General features: G+C 47.1%; 1 protein-coding gene across 3 annotated transcripts in view; it reads left to right on the forward strand.

Moving 5' to 3' along the window:
* The window catches only part of LOC135216300 (cytoplasmic dynein 2 intermediate chain 1-like), a 404,990-nt gene that overhangs the window by 84,836 nt on the left and 294,635 nt on the right, over nt 1-25,519 (forward strand). For all 3 annotated transcript variants that reach the window (XR_010314849.1, XM_064251471.1, XM_064251472.1), the window contains exon 3: nt 18,066-18,373. Coding sequence is in view for 2 of the 3 variants with exons in the window: in XM_064251471.1 (XP_064107541.1) it covers nt 18,066-18,373 (308 nt within the window). In the remaining variant the exon portion in view is untranslated. The remainder of the gene's footprint in view (nt 1-18,065; nt 18,374-25,519) is intronic.

The raw sequence follows: 25,519 nt of genomic DNA on the forward strand, positions 1-25,519 counted from the left end.
ATACATATGAATAACATCTAATAAATCTGGTGTAATCCCTTAAAGGCTTTGCCTACTCCGGAGTCTCATAATCCTGTTATCATAAAAGTAATACCGGCGGAAATGGGCTGATACAAGCAAAACAGGGGAAAAGGTAAGACCTAGGCCTGAACCAGAACGCATTCGGGGGAGAGAAGCGATTCTAAGGTGACTAGAAACGCAACTTTGAGCCCAAATCCGTCCCCATGTGAGTGGGGAGGCGGAGATAACAGGGAGAAAAGACAACGGACCGGCGAAGCATTAAAACCGTACAATCTGGTGCATAGCCTACTGGCTGGTGTGATGGTAGACCCCACCTGACCAGCGGACGTATGGGCCCGGAGACATAAATAAGGAGATTACACCAACTACAAGTAACCACTCCCCTCCAACCAATCCCCCCCCCCATCGGACAGATAGATACTCTAGCGGCTGTTCATCGGTAGGATTACTTGCACCGCGAGCTAGTAGGCAGCGCCGGACAGGACCGGTGCGGGGGGGATGGTTTTAGGGGAGTGGACAAGTCGTGAACGCCTGGCCACAGCAACTGATCATTGGTCACCATCTTATGGGGAGCTGTACTAGCCTACTACTAAAGGGAACAGAAGACGGTAGGCCAACTGGCACCCTAAAGGAGGCAAGGCCAAGGCAATACACAACAAAACAAATATAATAAACATAATAAAATGAAGAATTGCGAAGAGGAACAATAAGGGGAAAAGGATATACCCAGCAGGGACCTAGCCTAACCCTCCGAGATCGGTACGGATCCAGTCAGGTAGGCTAGTTAGGCCTCCAAGGACGCCATGATGTGGATGGAAGGAACCCAACAAAACCCTCCAAAATCGAAATTTTCGATCTGGTCAGGTAGGGTGGGTTTAGACCCAACCAACATGACGAGAGAGAGACTCTATCCTGGATCGTCCTCCCTGTGAGCACCATAGCACAGGCAGTGGCCGATAATGGAGGGCGTAAGGGGTAGAGGGGTAGGGTCACCTGACTTACCTTCCAAAACCTAGCCTAGGTCTGGTCGGGTAAGCCAGGGAAGGAGTGCAAAACTTCCAACCTCACAGTGATATGAATATCATAAAAGTGCATAAAATTGAGTGCATAGCTGGCTAACATCAAAAAAACAATAAAGCATGCATGCATAAAAATCATGAGAGAGAGGGAGGAATCGCCCTCTCTACAATGATAGCGTACAATAGGCTAACTGGAAGCCCAAATACACTACACACATAATATAAGGCATAATAAAAAATATGTACGTAGGGGAACGAACACGCTCCTGAGGGACTGAGGACAAAGTCAAAGGCTAGAAAAGGTGAAATAAACAATAAAATAGACCCCCCAGAGGACATCAGGAGTGAGTTAGAGCCTACATCATATAGATAAATAACGTAAAATCAGAACTCCAGATACGACAGGAGCTATGAAAATGCACGGGAATACGAAAAAATGGTAAAAACAGCTAAAACTAAACCGTGAAGTAAATGTAATCATAATCAAACAAAGGGAAAGAACGCACGCGTCTGATGATGCACCCAAGATGGTGGATGAAAATAGTGTCACCCCGGTTCGCGAGCACTAAGGGGCCAAAAAGGGCTAAAAAGGGAATGCATTGTGACCACACGAAATACCAAAACGTAAAATGGAATACTCAACTTGGATGAAGAAGCTGGGAGCTCTGCAGCAGACATGGCTTCGACAAAATACACACAAAGGGGAGCAGCGAGAGACACGTGCGGAAAGCAATGCGCTCATTACAGGAATGAAGATGCCGGACGTGGGCGGTAGTAGTAGCGAGCGGAAGGTAGATGTAGTAGTCCTTGTAACGGCTCTTGCCTTGTGAGGGACTTTGAAAGGAATCTTCTAATTGGCAGAAATCCTGTGATAGTGGCCTCCACTCGCCCCAGTGCTTATACCGACGCCCTTTGGTGATCGAGCTGAGGGTAGTAACTTGAGCATTCCATTTTAGCTTTTTTCTCTGGTATATTTAGAATCTATTCATACCTAGAAATGCGTGCTACAGGACTATTTCACCGGCCGACACAGGTCGAACCCAGAAAAAGGAATATGAGAAGTATTGTGAGGCTAAGTAGGGGGATAACAAGTGTGTCTGGGCAAGAGAGTTAGGTAGCTTTTTCATGAGATTTTTGTTTTTAAGCTTGTGATCCCTCCACAACACAAAGAAGAGAGGCTAGGATTTGCGTTACAATATTATCCAGTGGCCAGTGATTTTTGGAAGAAAGTTATCTTTTGTGATGAATAGGAGACATTTTCCACTAATAAGTATGGTAGTCTTCTTCACCGCTGGCATTTAACAATAGCTTAGGTAATGTTAATCATTGTCATTTTAATTCGTTAGAAATGTAGCTGATAAGAACTACAAAAATAGGCATAATATATTCAGCAGTTAATTTCATAAGAGGTATCAAAATGATAGGCCTGAGTAGCAAGGAAAAAGCAGAAATTACACAAACTCCCCATATTCACGGATTCCAGATTTGCGGACTAATGTATTCGTGAATTTCTCTCTGGAACATATACTCCCACTATTTGCAGCATTTTTCTATGAGAAATATCCACAAATTCCTGCTTTTTTAATCAATTTCATCATAATTTTGCAATAAAATATTTTTCTGGGTTCGACCTGTGTTGGCCGGTGAAATGGTCCTGTAGCACGCATATCTAGGTATAAATGATGCTAAATAAACCAGAGAAAAAAGCTAAAAGGAATGCTGAAGTTACTACCCTCAGCTCGAACACCATAGGGTGTCGGTATAAGCACAGGGGCAAGTGGAGGCCACTACCACAGGTCTTCTGCCAATTAGAAGATTCCCTTCAAAGTCCCTCTCTAGGCAAGTGCCGTTACAAGGACTACAACATCTACCTTCTGCTCGCAACTACTACAAATCACGCCCGATGGCTACATTCCTGTATTAGCGCGTTAGGTGAACTCACGTGTGTCTCTCGCTGCCCCCTTTTTTCTATGTTTTTGACGAAGCCATGTCTGCTCCAGAGCTCCAAGCTTCTTCATCCAAGTTGAGTATTCCATTTTATGTTTTGGTATCTCGTGTGGGCACGATGCATCCCTTTTTAGCCCTTTTTTGACCCCTTAGTTCTTGCGAACCGGGGTGACGCTCTTTTTAGCCGCCATCTTGGGTGCATCATTCGACGCATGCGTTCTTTCCCATTTGTTTATGATTACATTTACCTCATGGTTTAATTTTAACTGTTTTTACCACTTTTTTCATATTCCCAATCATTATTCTAGCTCCTGTCATATTTGGAGCTTTGGTTTTACGATTTTTATCTATACGTCGTAGGCTCTAACTCGCTCCTGACGTACTCTGGGGTCTCTTGTTAATTGTTTATTTTTTATTATTCTAGCCATTGGCTTTTGTCCTCAGTCCCTCAGGAGCGTGTTCGTTCCCCTTTGTACTTATTATTTATTATTTCTTATTATACGTGAATAGTGTATTTGGGCTTCCAGTTAGCCTATAGTACGCTAGCATTCCTCTCTCTCTCTCTCGCGATTTTTATGCATGCATGCTTTTATTGTATTTTCGATGTTAGCCAGTAATGCACTCGATTATATGCACATTTATGATATTCATATCCCTGTGAGGTTGGAAGTTTTTGCATTTCCCTCTCTAGCCTACCTGACCAGACCTAGGCTAGGTTTTGGAAGGTAGGTCAGGTAGCCCTGCCCCTCCACCCTTTACGCGCCACCCTTACTGCCCCCTGCCTGCGCTACTGTGCTTGCTGGGAGAGCGATCCAGGATAGAGAGTCCCTCTCGTGTCATGTTTGTTGGGCCTAGACCATTCCTCCCTGGCCAGATCGAATTTTTTGATTTTGGAGGGTTTTATTGGGTTCCATCTGTCCACGTCATGACGTCCTTGGAGGCTGAGCTAGCCTACCTGACCGGATCCGTACCAATCTCAGAGGGTTAGACTAGGTCCCTGCTGGGTGTATTCCTTCCCCTTTATTGTTCCTCTTTTGCAATTCTTTTCAGTAATTCCTCATCATTATTTTATGTTTGTTTTATTGTGTATAGCCTTGGCCTTTGCCTCCTTTATGGTGCCAGGTGGCCTACCGTCTTCTGCTCCCTTTAGTGTAGTAGGCTAGTTACAGCTCCCGTAAGGTGGTGGTCACTGATCGGTTGCTGTGGCCAGGCGTTCACGACTTGTCCACTCTCCTCCAGAACACCCCCCCTCCCACACCGGTCTTGTCCGGCGCTGCTTAGCTAGCTCGCGGTGCAAGTAATCCTACCGATGAACGGCTGCTAGAGCATATATCTTTCCCAGGGGGGATTGGTTGGAGGAGATTGGTTGCTAGTAGTTTGTGTAATCTCCTTATATGTCTCCGGGCCCGTAGGTCCTCTGGTCAGGTGGGATCTACCATCACACCAGCCAGCAGGGTATACACCGGATTGTACGTACCACTGCTCCACCGCTCAGTTGTCATTTCTCCCTGTTGTCTCCGCCTCCCCACTCAAGTGGGGGTGGATTTGGGCTCAGAGCTGCATTTCTAGTTACCTTAGAATCGCTTCTCTTCCCTGATGTGATCAGATTCAGGCCTAGGTTTTACCTTTTCCCCTGTTCTGCTCGTATCAGCCCGTCTCCGCCGGTATTTACTATTATGATAACGGGATTATAAGACTCCGGAGTAGGTGAAGCCTTTAAGAGATTACATTAGAATATATACATATATTTTGTTAGACTCTGTAGGTATGTCTCCGGACCCATATCAGTTCCGACGTAGTGTGGTCTACCATCACACTCGCCAGGTAAAATGTACCGGAGTTTATTGTACCGTTGTTTCTGTTGCTCAGTTTTCCGTCTTCTTTGCTATCACTGTTCCCCAGTTCGGTGGGGACGGAACGGGGGCTCAGATATGCGATGACATTTAATTCGTTGCATTATTCTGCTACGATGCAATCAGACTCAGGCTTAGGTCTTGCCTTATCCCCCTGTTCTGCTTGTATCAGGCCCCATCCGCTGGTTATAGTTTTACCATCCCGAGGACGGATTCCGGAGCAGGCAGAGACACCCAGAGCTTTTTGTTTTATTCATTCAGTGAGTTGAAATTGATAACCGATATTACCTTTAACGGATCAAATATCTGGTTAAAGTGCATCCATCTGGCCGGAATTAACTCTGCCGCCTCTACGTAATGATACTCATTTGACTTTTCAACTTACAGATGGTCCGCTGCCAGGTGGCAGGATGTTCGGCTACCCTTTATAAGCCGTACAGGCATGAGGTCTGCCGATCTCATGCCAACTGCGCCATCCCGTTGGACGATTATTTGGTCTAGCACCCAGACCCCTGCACTGTTTGCTATGAGATGGTCAGGATCGTCTCAGACGAGTCGGTAAGTAACATTCTCGCCTCGCTGTTTCCATGAAATTTCTGCTATACGTTGACTTTGTGAAATTTCTTTGACACGCAACCCCTCCTGGACGGGATCCTAATTCGATTATTTTTACAGGCTAGTTTGTCGCTCAAGATGGCGACCAGGACGTCCCTGAAGTCCTGGGTGGGAGGATTCGGCAGGAATGCCAAGACCGGACAGCACCCCTTTACCCGGGAGCTCCGGCCTTGACGGCTGTTCCTGCTTCTGTGGCGGATCCTATTATCGAGGGCATCCGTCTGGAGACGCAACCCCTCCCGGAGGATCAGGAGGGCTTATGTGACATGGTCACAGAGGAGGTCACGGCCATCAGCCTCCACTGTGAACCAATGGCCACCGAGGATCAGGAGGTAGGTAGGGAGGTAAGTGAGGCAGGTAGTCTCCCTTTTAGTCCCACTCCTTCTTCTCCCCCTTCTTTCCAGGGCTTTCCTACAAGGTCTGCCCCCATTTGGGGTAGATCGGCCTCGGTCATCCCCAAGGTCAAGGCTTGGAAGACAAGATCCCTTCCAAAGGGATCCAAGCCAGCTCTGGCAGGCTCTGTAAGGTCGTCTTCGGCCCCCAAGCCGTCGACTTCCTCTTCCAAGACTTCCTCTTCCAAGGCTTCTCCCCCACCCAAGGGGTCGAGAGCCAGGTCCTCCAAGGCCAAGCCGACGGAGTCCGGCTTTGACCAGGAGGCCTTTGCAAATCTTCTAATGATGAAGATGAGCGAGGTAGTGGACACCAACCTTGAGTCGGTGTCCACTCTACTCGCCTCAGGCCTAGAGACCTCGGGTCAATCGATCTTGTCTCTGACCCAGAGGCTCCAAGCCCAGGAGGAATTAGTGTCCAGAATCCTCCAGTCCGGGATCACGCCTCAGTCCGTGACAGTACCGGACACATCAAAGCTGCCGTCATTCGAGAACAGCAACCCGTGTCGGTTAGCTCTGCACGCCCCGTTCTTGGACGGAAAACTGACAATCGAAGGTTGCGGAACCCGGCCGGTAGAAGACTTTGAGTTCTTCCCAGCGGGCCTTCAATTTCCCTTTCTGGGCTACGCTAGACCAGCCGAAGATGCACTAGTCAGGGTAGACAAAGTTCCGAAGGAGACAGTCATCTACCCTAGGGACCAAACCCAGTCTGCATGGGTCTGCACCCTTACAGAATGGGACTGCATCAACACAAAGTTGACGCCCCATAAAGGATGCTTACGATGTTTGTGGCCCCACAAGGAGTTCCGACTCCTTGCACATCGAAGGTGGTAGAGTTAACTCTACAAGCCGCGGTAGAGGACAAACCTTTACCTCAATTAAAAGAGACAGAGGCTACCTCCTTGCTTTTCCCAGGCGATATGGAGTTTTGGGCTGACGCTCCGGCTACGTTCATGGTGGGCAGACTCGACCCAGTGTGTGCTTCCGCCCAGTTCAGTGAAAGTTTACCTAGAATTCCGGACCCCATGGTCAAGCGGAATTCGAGGCAAGATGCAGGCTGAGTAGGTCGATTAACTCAGTCACCCCAGCGGAGTTGATTGCTACGACGTTCGCAGATGAGCCTCTATTTCGAGTCCACACAAAGTCACTATTACAGGCCTTCCAATCAGACCTGTATGACTTTATAGTGGCTAGGCGAGCTTGCAGGAAGCATGTCTTCGCGAATGCTTCCATAAGGCACGAACCAAACAGGCTCATAAAGGCTTCGATCTGGGGCGCCAACCTCTTCCCTGAGGATGCGGTTAACAACGTCCTCAGTGAGGCAGCTAGAGCTAACCAGAACCTTTGTGTCCGTTGGGGACTTCCTTTCAAAAGGAAGTTTGAGACCCCCGGACCACAATCCAAACCTAGGAAGAGGCCGAGGAAATACCAGCCTTACCAGTCCTCTCATCCTCAGACGGTTGTCCAGGCGGTCCCTGTCTTCCAGATCGGCAAGCCTTCAACATCCAAGGCTCAGCCACAGCAGCAGTTTGTCTTGGTGCAGAGTCCACCGACTCAGCAACCTTCGACTTCAACCGCCTTAGTAGCCTCCCCAGCCTTCAACGGCTCTTTTGAGTCTTGAGGAGCATTTCGTGGCTACAACAAACATGCAGGAAGTAGCAGAGCCAGAGGTGCCTTGCGGCAGAGATGTGGCTCTAGAGGCAGAGGCTTCAGAGGAGGCAGGGGAGCCAAGACTACAACCAGCCAGTGAGACCCCGCAGGTGGGCGGGAGACTGTATCTCTTTCGGGACCATTGGACCTTCAGTTCATGGGCCCACAGCATAGTATCGAAAGGTCTGGGGTGGAAATGGGAGAAAGGGCCTCCTCCACCAGTCAGTTTTCACCAGGCTCCAACGACAGACCTACTAGACTGTGCCAAAGATCTCCTTCAAAAGAAGGCAATAAAGAAAGTCAATCACCTGAATTTTCAAGGACGTCTGTTCAGTGTGCCAAAGAACGACTCAGACAAACGAAGAGTGATTCTGGACCTGTCCCGCCTCAACTCATACATTCAATGCGACAAGTTCCGCATGCTGACCGTCTCACAGGTGCGGACCTTAATTCCCCGTGAGGTCGTCACCACCTCTATAGATCTTACAGATGCTTACTATCATGTTCCGATAGCAAGAAACTTTTCTCCATACCTAGGCTTCAAACTAGGAAAACAAGCTTACTCATTCAGTCATGCCATTCGGGCTCAACATAGCGCCCAGAATATTCACCAAATTAGGAGAGACAGTAGTGCAAGAACTAAGAGCTCAAGGGGTAATGTTAGTAGCTTACCTAGACGACTGGCTCATTTGGGTAACCAACGATGAGGAGTGTCGCAAAGCAACAGCCAAAGTAATAGAATTCCTAGAGTATCTGGGTTTCCAGATAAACAAGCAAAAGTCTCGCCTTATCCTGGCATCCCACTTTCAATGGTTGGGAATCCAATGGGACCTAAACTCACACAAGCTATCTCTCCCATCAAAGAAGTGCAGAGAGATACCGAAGGCTACGAGACTGTTCCTCAAGAACAAAAAGGCTTCTCGTCGTACCAAAGAGAGAATTCTAGGTTCGCTTCAGTTTGCCTCAATAACAGACTTCCTGTTGAAAGCCAGGCTGAAGGATATCAACCGAATCTGGCAGAAGAGAGCCAACAAAAAATTCAGAGACAAGATCTCTCTGATTCCGCCAATATTGAAGAAAAGGCTCCGTCCGCGGACAGAACGCCGGAGTCTCTCCAAGTCAGTGCCACTGCAATTTCCCCCAGCGTCTCTGATAGTCCACACGGTCGCCTCTCTGAGCGGTTGGGGGGCTACTCCCAGTACAAGAAGGTTCAAGGAATGTGGTCGAATACATTCCGCCAGTTCCACATCAATGTCCTAGAAGCAATGGCCATTTTTCTGACCTTAAAACATCTGGATCCAGTCAAGAACAGTCATGTAAGATTAGTCTCGGACAGTGCAGTGATAGTTCATTGCATAAACAGTGGAGGCTCCAGGTCGAGCAAAGTAAATCATGTAATGATTGCGATTTTTTTGTTAGCAACGAAAAATCATTGGCACCTGTCAGCTACTCACCTGGCAGTTGTAAGGAATGTTATCGCAGACTCGCTATTTAGAATGACTCCGCTGGAGTCGGAGTGGTCTTTGGACACAAAATCATTCCGTTGGATTTGCAATCAAATCCCGGGCCTTCAGGTAGAACTGTTCGCCACGGAGTCCAATCACAAACTCCCGTGTTATGTGGCTCCCAACCTGGACCCTCTAGCTCACGCCACAGATGCGATGTCCATAGACTGGAACAGTTGGCAGAAAATTTACCTATTTCCACCAGTAAACCTCCTGATGAAAGTCCTGCACAAACTCAAATCCTTCACAGGACAGGTGGCATTGGTTGCACCCAACTGGCCGAAGAGCAACTGGTTTCCTCTTCTACTAGAGTTGAATCTCCATCCCAGATGGATTCCCTGTCCGGAGCTGACTCAGGTAGTACAAACTCGGACTGTGTCAGCTTCCTCAAGAATTCTAAATGCCCTAACTTTATGGACTTCATGAAGTTTGCAGCTCAAAAGGAACAGGAGGTAGGTAGGGAGGTAAGTGAGGCAGGTAGTCTCCCTTTTAGTCCCACTCCTTCTCCCCCTTCCTTCCAGGGCTTCCCTACAAAGTCCGCCCCCACTTGGGATAGATCGGCCTCGGTAATCCCCAAGGTCAGGACCTGGAAGACGAGATCCCTGCCGAAGGTAACTAAACCAACCAAGCCTTCTCCGGCAGGCTCTGCGAGGTCGTCATCGGCTCCCAAGCCTTCGACTTCCTCTGCTAAAGCTTCTCCCCCACCCAAGGGGTCGAGAGCCAAGTCCTCCAAAGCCAGACCGGCGGAGTCTGGCTTCGACCAGGAGGCTTTCGCAAATCTTCTTATGCTGAAGATGAGCGAGGTAGTTGACTCGAGGCTTGAATCGATGTCCACTTGACTCGCCTCAGGCCTAAAGACTTCGGGTCAGTCTATCATGTCTGTGACCCAGAGGTTACAGGCCCAGGAGGAATTGGTGTCCGGATTCCTCCAGTCCGGATCCACACCGCAGTCCTTGACGGTACCGGACGCATCCAAGCTACCGCCATTTGAAAACAGCAACCCGCGGCGGTTGGCTCTGCACGCCCCGTTCTCAGAGGGCAAGCTTACCATTGAAGGTTGCGGAACCCGACCAGTAGAAGACTTTGAGTTCTTCCCGGCGGGCCTTCAATTTCCCTTCCCAAGCTACGCTAGGCTACCCGAAGATACGATAGTCAGGGTAGACAAAGTCCCGAAGGAGACGGTTATCTATCCTTTATGGGGTGTCAACAAAGTTGACACCCCATAAAGGATGCTACACAATGTTTGTGGCCCCACAAGGAGTTCTGACTCCTTGTACATTGAAGGTTGCAGAATTGACACTGCAAGCTGCGGTGGAGGACAAACCTATGCCTCAGCTAAAAGAGACGGAGGCTACTTCCTTGTTCTTCCCCGGCGATATGGAATTTTGGATTGACGCTCCGGCAACGTTCACGGTGGGCAGACTCGATCCGGAGTGTGCCTCCACCCAATTCAGTGAACGTTTGCCTAGAATTCCGGACCCCATGGTCAAAGTGGAATTCAAAGCAAGGTGCAGGCTGAGTAGGTCAATTAACTCAGTCAACACTGCAGCGTTGACTGCTACGACCTTTGCAGATGAGCCTCTATTTCGGATCCGCACAAAGTCACTATTACAGGCCTTCCAATCAGACCTGTATGACTTTATAGTGGCTAGACGAGCCTGCAGGAATCACGTTTTTGCGAATGCTTCCATAAGACACGAACCGAACAGGCTCATAAAGGCGTCGATCTGGGGTGCCAACCTCTTCCCTGCGGACGTGGTTAACAACGTCCTCAGCGAAGCAGCTAGAGCTAACCAGAACCTTCGTGTCCTTTGGGGACTTCCCTTCAAAAGGAAATTTGAGATCCCCGAACCACAATCCAAAGGTAGGAAGAGGCTGAGGAAATACCAGCCTTTCCAGTCCTCTCAACCTCAGACATTGGTTCAAGCGGTTCCTGTCTCCCAGATCGGCAAGCCTTCGACATCCAAGGCACAGCCACAACAACAATTTGTCCTGCTGCAGAGTCAACCGACCCAACAGCCTTCGAGTTCAACCGCCCTAGTAACCTCCCCAGCCTTCAACACCTCCTTTGAGTCACAAGGAGCATTTTGAGGTTACAATAAACACGTTAGGAGTAGCAGAGCCAGAGGTGCCTTCCGACAGAGAGGTGGCTCTAGGGGAGAGGCTTCAGAGGAGGCAGAGGAGGTAAGACCTCAACCAATCAGTGAGGCTCCGCAGGTGGGCGGGAAACTGTATCTCTTCCGTGACCATTGGACCTTCAGTTCATGGGCCCACAGCATTGTATCGAAAGGTCTGGGGTGGAAATGGGAGAAAGGGCCTCCTCCACCAGTCAGTTTTCACCAGACTCCAACGACAGACCTACTAGACTGTGCCAAAGATCTCCTTCAAAAAAAGGCAATAAAGAAAGTCAGTCGCCTGAAATTTCAAGGACATCTGTTCAGTGTACCAAAGAAGGACTCGGACAAACGAAGAGTGATTCTGGACCTGTCCCGTCTCAACTCATACATTCAATGCGACAAGTTCCGCATGCTGACCGTCTCGCAGGTGTGGACCTTACTTCCCCGTGAGGTCGTCACCACCTCTATCGATCTTACAGACGCTTACTATCATGTACCAATTGCAAGAAAATTCTCTCCATACCTAGGCTTCAAACTAGGAAAACAAGCTTACTCATTCAGAGTCATGCCATTCGGGCTCAACATAGCACCCAGAGTATTCAACAAGCTAGGAGAGACTGTAGTCCAAGAACTAAGAGCTCAGGGGGTAATGTTAGTAGCTTACCTAGACGACTGGCTCATTTGGGTAACCAACGACGAGGAGTGTCGCAAAGCAACAGCCAAGGTAATAGAATTCCTAGAATATCTGGGTTTCCAGATAAACAAGGAAAAGTCCCGTCTCATTCTGGCGTCCCACTTTCAATGGTTGGGAATCAATGGGACCTAACCTCACACAAACTCTCTCTTCCACCAAAGAAGTGCAGAGAGATAGCGAAGGCTACAAGACTGTTCCTCAAGAACAAAAGGGCTTCTCGTCGTACCCAAGAGAGAATTCTTGGTTCTCTTCTGTTTGCCTTAATAACAGACGTTCTATTGAAAGCCAGACTGAAGGATATCAATCGAGTCCGGCGGAAAAGAGCTAACAACAAATTCAGAGACAAGATCTCTCTGATTCCGCTGATATTAAAGAAAAGACTCTGTCCACGGACGAAAGTCCGGAATCTCTCCAAATCAGTGCCACTGCAATTTCCCCCGCCGTCTCTGATAGTCCACACGGACGCCTCTCTGAGCGGTTGGGGGGCTACTCCCTGTACAAGAAGGTTCAAGGAACGTGGTCGAATACATTCCGTTAGTTCCACATCAACGTCCTAGAAGCAATGGCCATTTTTCTGACTTTAAAACGTCTAGCTCCAGTCAAGAACAGTCATGTAAGACTAGTCTTGGACAGCGCAGTGATAGTTCATTGCATAAACAGTGGAGGCTCCAAGTCGAGCAAAGTAAATCATGTAATGATTGCAATTTTTTCGTTAGCAACGAAAAATCAATGGCACCTGTCAGCTACTCACCTGGCAGGAGTACGGAATGTCATTGCAGACTCACTATCCAGAACAACTCCGCTGGAGTCGGAGTGGTCCTTGGACACAAAATCATTCCGTTGGACTTGCAATCAAATCCCGGGCCTTCAATTAGATCTGTTCGTCATGGAGTCCAATCACAAACTTCCGTGTTATGTGGCTCCCAATCTGGACCCTCTAGCTCACGCCACAGATGCGATGTCCATAGACTGGAACAATTGGCAGAAGATTTACCTATTTCCGCCAGTAAACCTCCTGATGAAAGTCCTGCACAAACTCAGATCTTTCACAGGACAGGTAACATTGGTTGCACCCAACTGGCCGAAGAGCAATTGGTTTCCTCTTCTACTAGAATTGAATCTCCATCCAAGATGGATTCCCTGTCCAGAACTGACTCAAATAGTACAAACTCGGACTGTGTCAGCTTCCTCAAGAATTCTGAATGCCCTAACTTTATGGACTTCATGAAGTTTGTGGCAAAGAAGGATGCTAGTGTCGATCCACTAAACATCCTGTTCGTAGAGTCATAAAAGAGAATCTACACTCAGACAGTATGATTCAGCAGTAAAGAAATTGGCCATCTTTTTAAATGAATCAGATGCCCAGAAGATGACAACGAATCTGGCAATTTCATTCTTTAGAACCCTGTTTGAAAAAGGCCTAGCTGCTAGTACCATTACTATGACTAAATCTGCCTTAAGGAAGATTTTTCAGCTTGGCTTTAATATTGATTTGACAGATTCGTACTTCTCATCTATCCCTCGAGCATGTGCCCGTCTGGGACCGGTGGACCTCCCCCACACGGTCTCCTGGTTTTTAAACGATGTACTCAAGTTGGCTTCAGACACTGATAATGAATCATGCTCATATATAACCCTTCTCAGGAAAACATTATTCATAATGAGTCTGGCTTCAGGTGCCAGAATATCTGAACTGTCGGCTCTTTCTAGAGAACCAAATCACATTGATTTCCTCCCTTCAGGTGAAGTTCTACTCTCCCCAGATTGGAAATTCTTAGCAAAGAATGAAGACCCACAAAACAGGTGGGCTCCATGGAAGATTATACCTCTCACACAGGACACATCATTGTATCCTATTGTCACATTAAAATCTTATCTAGGCAGAACTTCTGAAAAGTCTTCAGGTCCTCTTTTTATTAGAGAAAAAGGAGGAACCATTTCCTTAAAAGGAATCAGACAACAAATTCTTTATTTTATTAAACAAGCCAATCCGGATTCAGTCCCTCACGTCCATGACATCCGGGCAGTGGCTACCTCAATTAACTATTTTCACAATATGAACTTCGAGGATCTTAAAAAATATACAGGTTGGAAATCCCCGGCAATATTTAAACGCCACCATCTAAAGAATTTAGAGGCCCTTAAATTTTCGGCAGTTGCTGCAGGGAGCATTGTCTCCCCTGATACGGCCTAGTCTTATAACTCTATTTCTTATTCACTTATTCTGCTATTGATTTTCCCTTGATACTCACTCTTTCCTACCTGCCTCGCTCGTAATCCCTACTTGTCTCCCTTAGGTTCTGGGCTGGTTTGCTTATCAACCCACTTTCGGACATGCACATTTATATTTGTCAATTTTGTATTCCTTACCTGTTGTTTTTCCCAGGATAGTATGGATTTGGTCATATTTGATCCCACTTTTTTACCATTGTATCTTGTTACTCTTACATTGGTTATTAAAACTTAATTTTAAGAGAAAATTTTATTTTTATTTTTCCTTATATATCTATTAAATTTTGTGTTTTACCAAGCTTGTATGGCCAATTCTCTGATACTATTTCACCGGCCAACACAGGTCGAACCCAGAAAAGGGATTTTGACAAAGGAAAAATCTATTTCTGGGGGAAGACCTGTGTCGCCCGGTGAACCCATCCCTCTCTTCTCCTGATCCCCACCCTTTAGCTGGCCCAAACTTGGGTGCGTAATTCAGGAATGAAGCCTTCGGGCAGGAGTTGTAGTAGTAGCGAGCGGAAGGTAGACGTAAAGTAGTCGTTGTAACGGCACCTACCTAGAGAGGGGTTTTGAGAGGAGTCTTCTAATTGGCAGAAAACCTGTGGTAGTGGCTTCCACTAGCCCTTGTGTTTATACTGACACCCTATGGGTGAGCGAGCTGAAGGTAGTAACTTCAGCATTTCATTTAGCTTTTTCTCTGGTATATTTAGCATCAATTTATACCTAGAAATGTGTGCTACAGGGACATTTCACCGGGCGACACAGGTCTTCCCTCAGAAATAGATTTTTCCTTTGTCAAAAACCCTTTCTTGAGATAAAAATGATTTACAGCATACATACTTATAATGTAGTTATGTATGTATTAAGCTCACTCCAGGTTGGGCCCTGGACTAAGCATAATAGATCTACAATTCTCTCTCTCTCTCTCTCTCTCTCTCTCTCTCTCTCTCTCTCTCTCTCTCTCTCTCTCTCTTCTCTCTCAGGGTAATTTAAGATTTATCTGAAATGATATTACTGTCAAGCTTTTTAAGATAAAGCATGTTCAGTGTTTAAAATATTTGCTAATTATTTTTATTTTATTTTCTAGTCTACTTTTACTGGAAAATCAAATGAAAAAATTAGTGAATATTTTGAATACAGTCGACCCCTGTTATTCGCCGATTCAGTATTTGCAGATTTCTCTATGGATCTTATATACCCATTATTTGTGGGAAATTTGCATTTGTTCCGACGCCGTGTACTACTTACCCCGAACTATGTACTATCGTAGGAGAATCCTGGAGTCTGTTTCATTGATTGTGAAAAATGTGTCGTCGGACGATTCCCCATTTTTACAGGAGTGCTGGACATGTGGTGGCCTGTGGGGCGCTCCGTCTATGGACATGCTTGTTGCTGCGCTGCGCTCCACCAAGAACTTGCCACCAGCTGCGGAGTGCTCCGCTCTGGAGTCGGGTGCACTGCTCTGTCCTCCTGGGATCCCCATGGGAGGACTCTTTCCTCCTCCGCGATCCCAGCCACATCGCTGGAGGTGGGGGAGCTTCCAGGTAGACGGCGGGAGCCAACGGAGTCGTCTGAGGTTCCCTCCGGCCCATGGTCAGGTACTCCCCATACACCGGGTAGGTCCTCCCTGAGGGAAGAGACTTTCCAGTTCTGGGGTCCCTCCTTCCCCCCTACCGGGACGGAGGCTCGAGCTAGTAGAGGGAGCTCCTGGGGGGAGGCCCCCTCCATTCATTACTGTGCGGATCATTCCTGTCCTTCCTCCTGCTCACCCTGGGATAGGAGCTACCGCAGAAGAGACAAGAGGAGAGGCGTCTGATCAGGAGAGAGCCTGTCTTCAGGTGGTTCCTCCTACAGGTCGTCGCGGAGGAAGAGCTATTGCTCCAAGGGGAGGCGTTATGGGAGGAGTCGAGGTCGTTCTTTCTCCTCCTCCCCGGGTCGACAGTCCAGATCTCCCCATCGTAACTGAGACTGCAGGGGTTGGAGCTGGAATGGCTGTTGCTGGGATGGCTCACATTGTAGGCACAACCACTCACAGGCCTCCCAGTCTCTGAGGTCGGTTCCCAAGCACGCCGCCCCCTCGAGGTCCCCCTTTGAGGGGGTCTCCCCCTCCTGGGGTTGTCCCCCTGCAGCTCCGGTGGATCCCGTGCCAGCTCCGATGGCCCCTGCGGGCCCCCACTCTGGCCAGCCAGGCTCCGTCCTGTTCAGGACCTCCGCTCCCGCCCACCATGCAGGAGGAGTGGAGCGTCCCGCCTCAGCGCTTCCCCAGCAGGGCTCCCCCCTCGTCCGAAGGGTGGCCCATGAATGCCCCTCCAGATCAGGCGGGCCCTCCCACACCCCAGGGGCATCACAGTTCGCAGTAGATGGCTCCGGTTCGGCACAGCAACCCTCCCCTCCCCCGTCTCCACAACCGACAGTGAAGAAATTTTTGGAAGAGAAGCGCCTCCCCCTGAAATGTCTGCTGGTGTTGGACAATGCCCCTCCCCACCCTCCTGGCCTTGAGGAAGATATCCTAGCGGAGTATTCCTTCGTTAAGATTCTTTTTCTTCCGCCCAACACCACCCCTCTCCTCCAGCCCATGGACCAGCAAGTGATAGCAAACTTTAAGAAGCTGTACACAAAACATCTTTTCAAGAGATGTTTCGACATCACCGATACCACAAACCTCACCTTGCGTCAATTTTGGAAGGAGCATTTCGACATCGTCATTTGCATCTGACTCATCGACCAAGCTTGGCAGGAGGTTTCGAGGCGAACCTTGAATTTCTCATGGAGGAAACTCTGGCCTGATGCCGTATCCGCCCGAGACTTCGAGGGATTCGACGTGGGCGAAGCTGGTGCTGCAGAGTCGGAAACGGTTGACGATCCCGAAATTGTTTTGGAACCAGATCTTGACGAGATCGTTGCACTCGGCAAGTCCATGGGGCTGGTCGTCGACGAGGACGACATCAACGACCTTCTTGAGGAGCACCAAGAGGAGCTTACGACGGATGACCTGAAGGAGTTGGAGGCCATGCAACATAACGTCATTCAAGAGGAGTTCTCTAGCAGCGGCGAGGAAGAGGAGGAGGAGCCTATGACAACGGCAGAAATTAAGGATGTTCTAGCCGCTTTTCATAAAGTGCAATCATTTATTGAAAAAAAGACACCCCGAAAAGGCTCACACAGGTCGTATGCTTGTGCAGTTCGATGACGTTTGCCTGAGTCCTTTCAGGAACATTGTGAAAAGTAGGCAGAAGCAATCTTCATTGGATCGTTATTTTTTAAAGAGGCCTTCAGCATTAGCAGGAGTAAGCAAAAAGGCAGAACCAAGTGATAAAAAACAGAAAGTTGAAAGCAAAAAGGAAGAACCAAGTGATGAAAAACAGGATGTTGAAAGTGGTGATGAAGTTGAAATTCTGTAAAAAAAAAAAAAAAAAAAAAAAATGCCTACGTAAAAGTAAAAAAAAAAAAAAAAAAAGTTAAAAATCAAAAAAAGAAAAAAAAAATTTAATTTTTAGATTTTTGTAAGTTAAGTGTTACAGTTTTGTTAATGTGTTTCGTAAATTTTAGTTTTATAATTTTCCTTAAATTTTTATGTGTTTTCGTAAAGTTAAGTGTACGTACGTACGTACGTTATCTGCCGTTTGTCCTCCTCCTCCTCTGCCGCCACTTTCGGAGATAGCCTCACTCGAAAGGTAAGCTTCCACATTTGACGTTCCAGTTATAATATTTCTTGTACACTAATATACACTTTATTTACAGGTTTTGCATTTTTATTCTTAATTTAGGTATTGAATGGTCCAAATTGTTGTCGTATTTCATTGTTTATAGGTCAATTTAGCTTTATTATGAAATTTACTGGGGTGTTTTTGGAGGGCTTGGAACAGATTAGCCATTTTACATGTAAAATGTGGTCCAAGATACGAAAACCTCATGATACGAAAGGTGCCTCGGAACGGATTAATTTCGTATCTCGAGGTACTACTGTAAATTTATACTTTTAATATACATACTGTACTATGCTATTCTATTCTATACTTTCAGAGCAAAGCGAACTAGTAGTAAGAAATCCAATGAAGTACAAGGGTCTAAAGAAGCTGAGAAGAATGACAAAACATCCATCAAAAAAGACAAAGCACCAAGTCGCAGTAGTAGGGAGCCTGGTAAAGGAGACAGAGGCTCCAGCAGAAAAACAGAAAAAGATTCATCCACTAGTCAAAACAACAAGCCATCAAGTCGGGGTAAAGGAGAAAGTAAGGAGAGATCTGAGAGGAAACCTCCTAGGGAAGACAAATCCTCAAAAAGTCAAGGAAAAGGCAAGGACCGTGGCAGAGCACCTGAAAGTGAGAAAGGCAAGGAGGAGTTTTTACAATTATTTGTATGTTATGTACTGTATACTATACTCGTGTAACGCAATCTCGCATATCATGCGACCCCCAAATTTTCACCCTTAAAAAATTATTTTATCATGTATTTCACATATCATGCGAATTAAATTTATGAGATCAAATAACAATAGGCTAACCTCTTTTCCTCCTCTTTATCTATTCCATTTTTTAGTTATGCTAAGCCCTTTTTGTCCATCTCTTTATCTATCCCATCTTTTAGTTAAGTTTAAAAAAGTAAAAGAATGCCAAAAGTATTGGTAATGATACACTAGTTTTGAAAATGCATACAGCCAGAAACAGCTGATTTGCTATGAACAACCAAATGCGATAACAACAGCCTTTTTGCTTGCATTTCAACCATTGTGCAATAATTAAAAATTACCGTAGTTGTGTTATAAAAGACGTTGAGGAGAATAGGACTGATATATTTTTACATTACTATATCCTTACTCGCTTTGTAGAAAAGATTGGCTAGGGCATATATGCATCGGCAACGTGGATGAAACTCTCGCAAACTTTGGTATAGTACCATCAAACTCGACTGTAAACAAAATTTGAGAGAACGCATTTTAATCAAAACTATTGGGCATGAAAGAACACATCTTACTGTTTTCACTCCAATAAAGGGAATTTGACGAAGGAAAAATCTATTTCTGGGTGATTGGCTCGTGTCGCCCTATGAAAGGATCCTTAATATCATTCTTTCTAGGTAAAATTAATCTAAAATTACCAGAGAAAAACAAAATTAAGAAAATGTCGGTAAAACTGACTCGCTCACTCTTAAAAAGAAGTGTCGGTATGGGAATAGGGGCGAGTGGGAACACTACCACGAGACATTCACCAATTAGACCTTCCAATCAGAATCCCCACAAGAGAGAGCTGATACCAACGGGCGATGCGGCCGCTACTACTACTACTAGAGGACGCCACGGACAGCAGCGCCCCTAGCGGTCATCCTTAATCTAAGAACATCTTGTCCTGCAGGGGGGGGCAATCAATACAGGGTGGGTTTCATAGGGCGACACGAGCCAATCACCCAGAAATAGATTTTTCCTTCGTCAAAATCCCTTTTCTGGGCTCAGCTCGTGTCGGCCTATGAAAGTGTACCAGAGAAACAGACAAGATGGGAAAAAAGGACAAATGAAAATCAGTTGTAAAATGAGGGATATAATATAAGTAAATCAGTTATTACAGCATATAAACTAAGTACTTAAGGCTAACTTATTTTAAACAATGACATAAAAGAAAGTTAGTAATGTAAAGTACTTAAAATTACAGTAAACATAGTAAAGTACAATAATGCAGTGTAATTTTAACAAAATGGATTTACTTAGATAACTTATTTACAAAATATACAAGCACATTGTGTCCTACCCTAGCATAAAAATAAGGGTAGGTACACTGAAGTACATTATCAGTACATAGTGTGGATGTCCCTAGCAAAAAAATAAGGGACAATACACTAATATGATCTCAGCGGCTAAGGCTAGAATATCCGAGTAGCATGGCGATAGGGTGAGGCATGTTGGATGAGGTAGGTAGAGAGGAGACCTGGATCTATACTACGACTACTATACAGTATCAGGAGAAACAATGTTTCCCGCTGCTACTGCAGAAAATTTTAAAGATTCCAAGGACTTTAGATAATGACGTTTAAAGACTGTCGGAGATTTCCATCCAGTATACTTTTTAAGATCCTCAAAGTTCATATGTTGAAGTAATTAATTGAGGTGGCTACTCCCCTGATGTCATGTGCTTTTGGAAATGAATCAGGATTGGCTTGTTTAATGAAGTAAAGGATTTGTTGTCTAATACCTTTTACTGATAAAGTACCACCTTTTTCTCTCATGAAGAGAGAACCTGAGGATCTTGAGGATGTACGAGATAGAAAGGCTCTTAAAGTTGATACTGGGCAGAGAGAAGGATCTTGCGGAAGTGGGATGACTTTCCAAGGGGCCCACCTTGCAAGAGGATCCTCATTTTTAGCCAAAAAACTACGATCCGGAGCAAGCAGAACTTCTCCTGAGGGGAGGAATTCCACATGACCCGCATCTCTGGATAGAGCCGACAGTTCTGAAATTCTAGCTCCTGAAGCTAGGCTTAATAAGAATAATGTCTTTCTAAGAAGCATTATGAATGTACAAGACGAGTTGTCAGTATCTGATGCTAGTTTGAGGACATCTTTTAAGAACCATGAAGATGCAGTAGGCCTTTTTGAGAAGTCTAAGTCTAGCACAGGCTTTAGGGATAGACGTAAAATAAGATTCAGTCAGATCTATCTGGAAACCTAACTGAAAGATCTTCTTCAAAGCCGATTTATGAGTAGTAATAGTGCTAGCTGCTAAACCTTTTTTCAAACAAGGATATCTGAAAAAGGATATAGCTAAATTAACTGTCATGGTTGTAGTGTTTGATTCTTTCAGGAAGGATGCTAATTTTTTAACAGCTGAGTCATATTGTCTAATAGTTGACTCTCTCTTATCTGATTCTAGGAAGAGGATGTTTTGTGGATCAATGTTAGCATCTTTATTAGCCGCAAACTTCATGAAGTCCATAAAGTTAGGGTCTGAAGAATTCCTGAGGAAGCGAACACAGTCCTCATTTGTACTGATTGTGACAGCTTGGGATTGGGAATCCGTTGAGGTCGGAGACCCAATTCCAGAAGCAGAGGATACCAGTTGCTCTTGGGCCAGTCTGGAGCAATCAGGGCTACTATTCCCTTGAAAGTCCTCAGCTTGCTCAAGACTTTCAAGGGGAGATTCACTGGAGGAAAGCATAAATTTTTCTCCACTGATCCCAATAAACTACAGGGCGTCCGTGGCATAAGCCAGAGGGTCCAGGTTGGGGGCCACATAGCAAGGGAGCTTGTGGTTCGCTTGTGAGGCGAAGAGATCTACTTGGAGACCTGGGACTCTCCGGCATATCCACCGGAATGACCCGTCGTCTAGGGACCATTCTGATTCCAGAGGGACTGACCGGGACAAAAGCGTTCTTGCTATTCACATTTCTTACCCCGCCAGGTGAGTGGCGGACAGATGCCATTTGTGTTTGTTTGCTAGGGCAAAGATGGCTATCATGACATGGTTCACATGCTTGGATTTGGACCCTCCTCTGTTGATGCAATGAACTACCACTGCACTGTCCAAAACTAGTCTTAGATGAGACTTTTTCGGGGGAAGCAGTCTCTTCAGGGTAAGAAATACTGCCATTGCTTCCAGAACGTTTATGTGGAGCTGGCGGAATTGAACTGACCAAGTCCCCTGAACCTGTTTGAACTGAGAATATCCCCCCCACCCACCCGGACAGGGAGGCATCCGTGTGAATGGTTAACACTGGAAGGGGATATTGAAGGGGTACCCGCTTGGCTAAGTTCTTTACTTCTGACCATGGACGGAGTTGATTGCGAAGGATCTGTGGAATTACTGACAACTTGTCTCGAGATTTGGCGTTTGCTCTCGATCGCCAAACTCGATTTATATCTTTTAGCCTTGCTTTCAGGAGGATATCTGTCACTGAAGCAAACTGAAGGGAACCTAGGATTCTTTCCTGGCTTCTCCTTGATGTTTGCTTGCATTTGAGAAAATGTCTGACAGACTTTGCTATTTTTTTCCGTTTGGCCACTGGAATTGACAGATTGTGGGAAGACAAATCCCATTGGATTCCTAGCCACTGAAAACGAGACTCCGGAGTAAGTCTGGATTTTGTTTTGTTTATCTGGAACCCCAGATGTTCCAGAAATTGAACTACCTTTTTGGTGGCTTTGAGGCATTCCTCGACTGTTGGTGCCCAGATCAACCAATCGTCGAGGTATGCTGCTATCATTATTCCCTGAGCTCTCAATTGCTGCACAACTACTTCTGCTATTTTCGTGAATACCCTGGGGGCTACATTCAGACCGAAGGGCATCACTTTGAATGAGAATGTCTGATTTCCTAGCCTGAATCCTAGGAATGGGCGGAAGTGTCTGGCTATAGGGATATGATAGTATGCGTCTGTAAGATCGATGGAGCATGTGACGGCTCCACGAGGAAGTAAGGTCCTTACTTGCGAGAGGGTAAGCATTTTGAACTTGTCGCAACGAATGAAAGAGTTTAGCCTTGACAAGTCTAAGATTACCCTTCTTTTTGTTGAGCCTTTCTTTGGCACGCTGAATAAGCGACCTTGAAATTTTAGATGCTTGACTCTCGCAATAGCTCCTTTCTGAAGGAGTTCCTCCACATAATCTGTCAATTCCTTTGATGGTACTTGGCGGAATGATTTGATTGGAGGGGGATCTTTGATCCAACTCCAACCCAATCCCTTGGAGACTATGCTCTGTGCCCAATTGCTGAACCCCCACCTGTGACGGAAGAGGAACAGTCTCCCTCCACTCCTGGGGAGCCTCATTGTTGATGGGCGGGTTTGACCACCACGCCCTCCTCTGAACTGCTTACTCCTTGCCGCCCTCCCTGTGCCACGCTGGCGAAAGTAGCCTCTCGCCCTACATCTCTCGATTGCCTATTAAAGGGAGGGTAGGCCTGACCTTCATACATAGGGTTGAAGGCCGGCGAGAGTGCGTAGGAGGTCGAGGGTTGTGACTGAGGAGACAGCAGGAGGATGGGCTGGTTCTGCTTTGATGTAGAAGGTTGTCCCTGTTGGGTAACCGGGACGGCCTGAACGAATTGCTGCTGTTGCTGGTGTTTCTGGTAAGGCTGGAACCTTTTACCAGACTTCTTTGGTTTCTTACCAGCAGTGGGGACGGATTCTTGCTTCCTCTTAGATGAGATACCCCACCTAGCTCTAAGGCTCTGGTTGAGCCTAGCAGCCTCGTGGTGTACCTCATTTACAGCGGACTCTGGGAAGAGATCCGCTCCCCACATGCTGGAAGCCAGGAGTCTATTAGGTTCGTGCCTAATAGTGCACTCCTGCAGAACGTGCTTTCGGCAATTCCTCCTAGCTTGGAAGAAGTCGAAAGCATCCGTCTGAACCGTCTGAAGCTGGGACTTGGCCAAAATCTTAAACAAAGGTTCCGTGCCATACGAGAGGCAGCCATCTCCGTGATAATCAGAGAATTGAGGGACCTGCCAAACCTAGTTCGAGCGTCGAACTCTGCCTGAATCAAGGAATCAGGCAGCCTTGGGAGCTTTTCGCCGAACTGGTCCATAGCACAGTCCGGTTTGAGCTTACCAAGCGTGAACGTGGCTGGCAAGTTCTCCCACAATTCTCCGAAAGCTGGGAAGAGCGGAGAAGTAGACTCTGCTTCCCTTAGCTGTGGCATGGGCTCATCCTTGAGGACTGCCTGAAGAGTCGTTTCTACTATTTTTGTAGCGAACGGAAGAGAAGCCTCCTCCTCCGTCGCAAAAATAGTGAAAGGACTCTTGAAAGCCTGGAGCTTGGTGTTGGTACACTCCCAGTCCTCAAGGCAGTGAACCCATTCGCGTTGAGCGTGATCTCTACTATAGAGAACGTTCTCCCTGGAGATCTTGTCCTCCCTAGTGAGCGCCGCTACGGTCAGCCTAGCATAACCAATGAAAGGCTGCGTCAATCCCGGAGGATAAAACTCGAAGTCCTCAATCCTTCGAGTTCCACACTCCGGGACAGAGATCATACCATCTTTAAACGGAGCATAAGCGGCCACTCTCCATGGGTTCTCCATGGAGAAAGCTGGTAGTGACTCATATGGTGGAAGCTGGAAAATACCAGCACTTGCTACTGGGGAGACTGGAAGAGGGACCTGAGAGAGCCCAGCTACTCGGTCCTCATTCTCTCTAACTCTGTTAGAGAGATCTTGGATGGACTGGCCCGACTGAGACAGAGTGCTCGACAGTTGTGCGAACATCTGCTCGAACTTTGTTCCTAGGGCGGAGACTTGTGAGCCAACCATCTCACCTACCTGTTGCATCACCACTGCTGAGAAAGCAGTGGGATCAAAGGTGCTAGGTCCCGCTACTCCAACCGGCGTTGCCGGAGTGGATGCGGTGGAGGCCGGAGAAGGCATTGGCTCGGCAGGAGCGCGAGCCTTCTCCTTAGAAGACTTGCTTCTAGAGCTCTTTGAATATGAAGAGCTCGGCTTAGCCTTCACCGCGTCAGCATAGGAAGTCGAAGACTTCTTAGCTGAAGAAGACGACGACGACTTTTTAGAAGTCGTCTTAACCAGGGTCTTCGGTTCTCTCTGTCCCTTCACCTTTGGGGGTACAGAGAGAGCGGGAGAGCGGGTAGGGATCTCAGATCCCAAAAAGCCTTGGAAAGAAGCAGTAGAAGAAGGGACAGGAGAAGATCCAGGAGCGCCCAAGGAAAGACCTTGGGCACCCGACACGCCTACCTCAACCAACAAATCCTCAGCACCTACCGCCATAGGCTCAATATTAAGGTCCAAGGTTGCGACGTCCGGGACCGACTCTTGCGTGGCCACGACCCCGAAAGACTGCTGCATCTCCTGCTGGATGGAGGCTATGAGAAGGGCTGCGGATATGGGGTCAACATACCCTGTTGACTTGCCACCGGGGAAGATCTGAACGGCCAGCTTCTTGTCCAATATGTAAGGCTGGCCTTTGGCGGCGTTCTTCCCGAAGCCGCCCACCCACGCTTTCAGGGTTGCTAGGGCGACCTCCCTCACACCAGCAGCCTGAAAGAGAAGGCGAAATGAGCTTCTAATGGCGGGACGGGGTTAACAAGCTTATGACTAAGTGTTGTTAGTCAAACGATAAAAAAGTCTATAATCGACTTACCCCCTCCACCAGCTGACTGGCCAGGTCGTAACAGATGGCGCAGGCTTCCGGGTGCCAGACGATCATGTCGTTGTAAGGCGTGGCACACGGAGCGTGAGACCTGCACTCATCGTGGGCGCAGGGGTCGTACAACGTCGCGTTGCACCCAAGGACCTGACAGTTGGTAGCCTGTAAGTGGAAAGATACATAAGTATCAGGAGAACACTTACAGCCTAACAATTGCTCCGCTGGTGCCGGAGCGAGAAAGTTAGATTAAACCAGAGCCCCGCCATAATACGTGTGGTAGTAATATGGTTGGTTTGTCCAAGGCTACGCCGGAGACAAGAGATAGAATCCAACCAGGTGTGGTGGTGAAATGAAACCACGACGGACAACGGCGGAGATGGTATATATATATAAAATA

This window comes from Macrobrachium nipponense, chromosome 6, assembly GCF_015104395.2.
Source record: "Macrobrachium nipponense isolate FS-2020 chromosome 6, ASM1510439v2, whole genome shotgun sequence".
NCBI classification, from domain to species: domain Eukaryota; kingdom Metazoa; phylum Arthropoda; class Malacostraca; order Decapoda; family Palaemonidae; genus Macrobrachium; species Macrobrachium nipponense.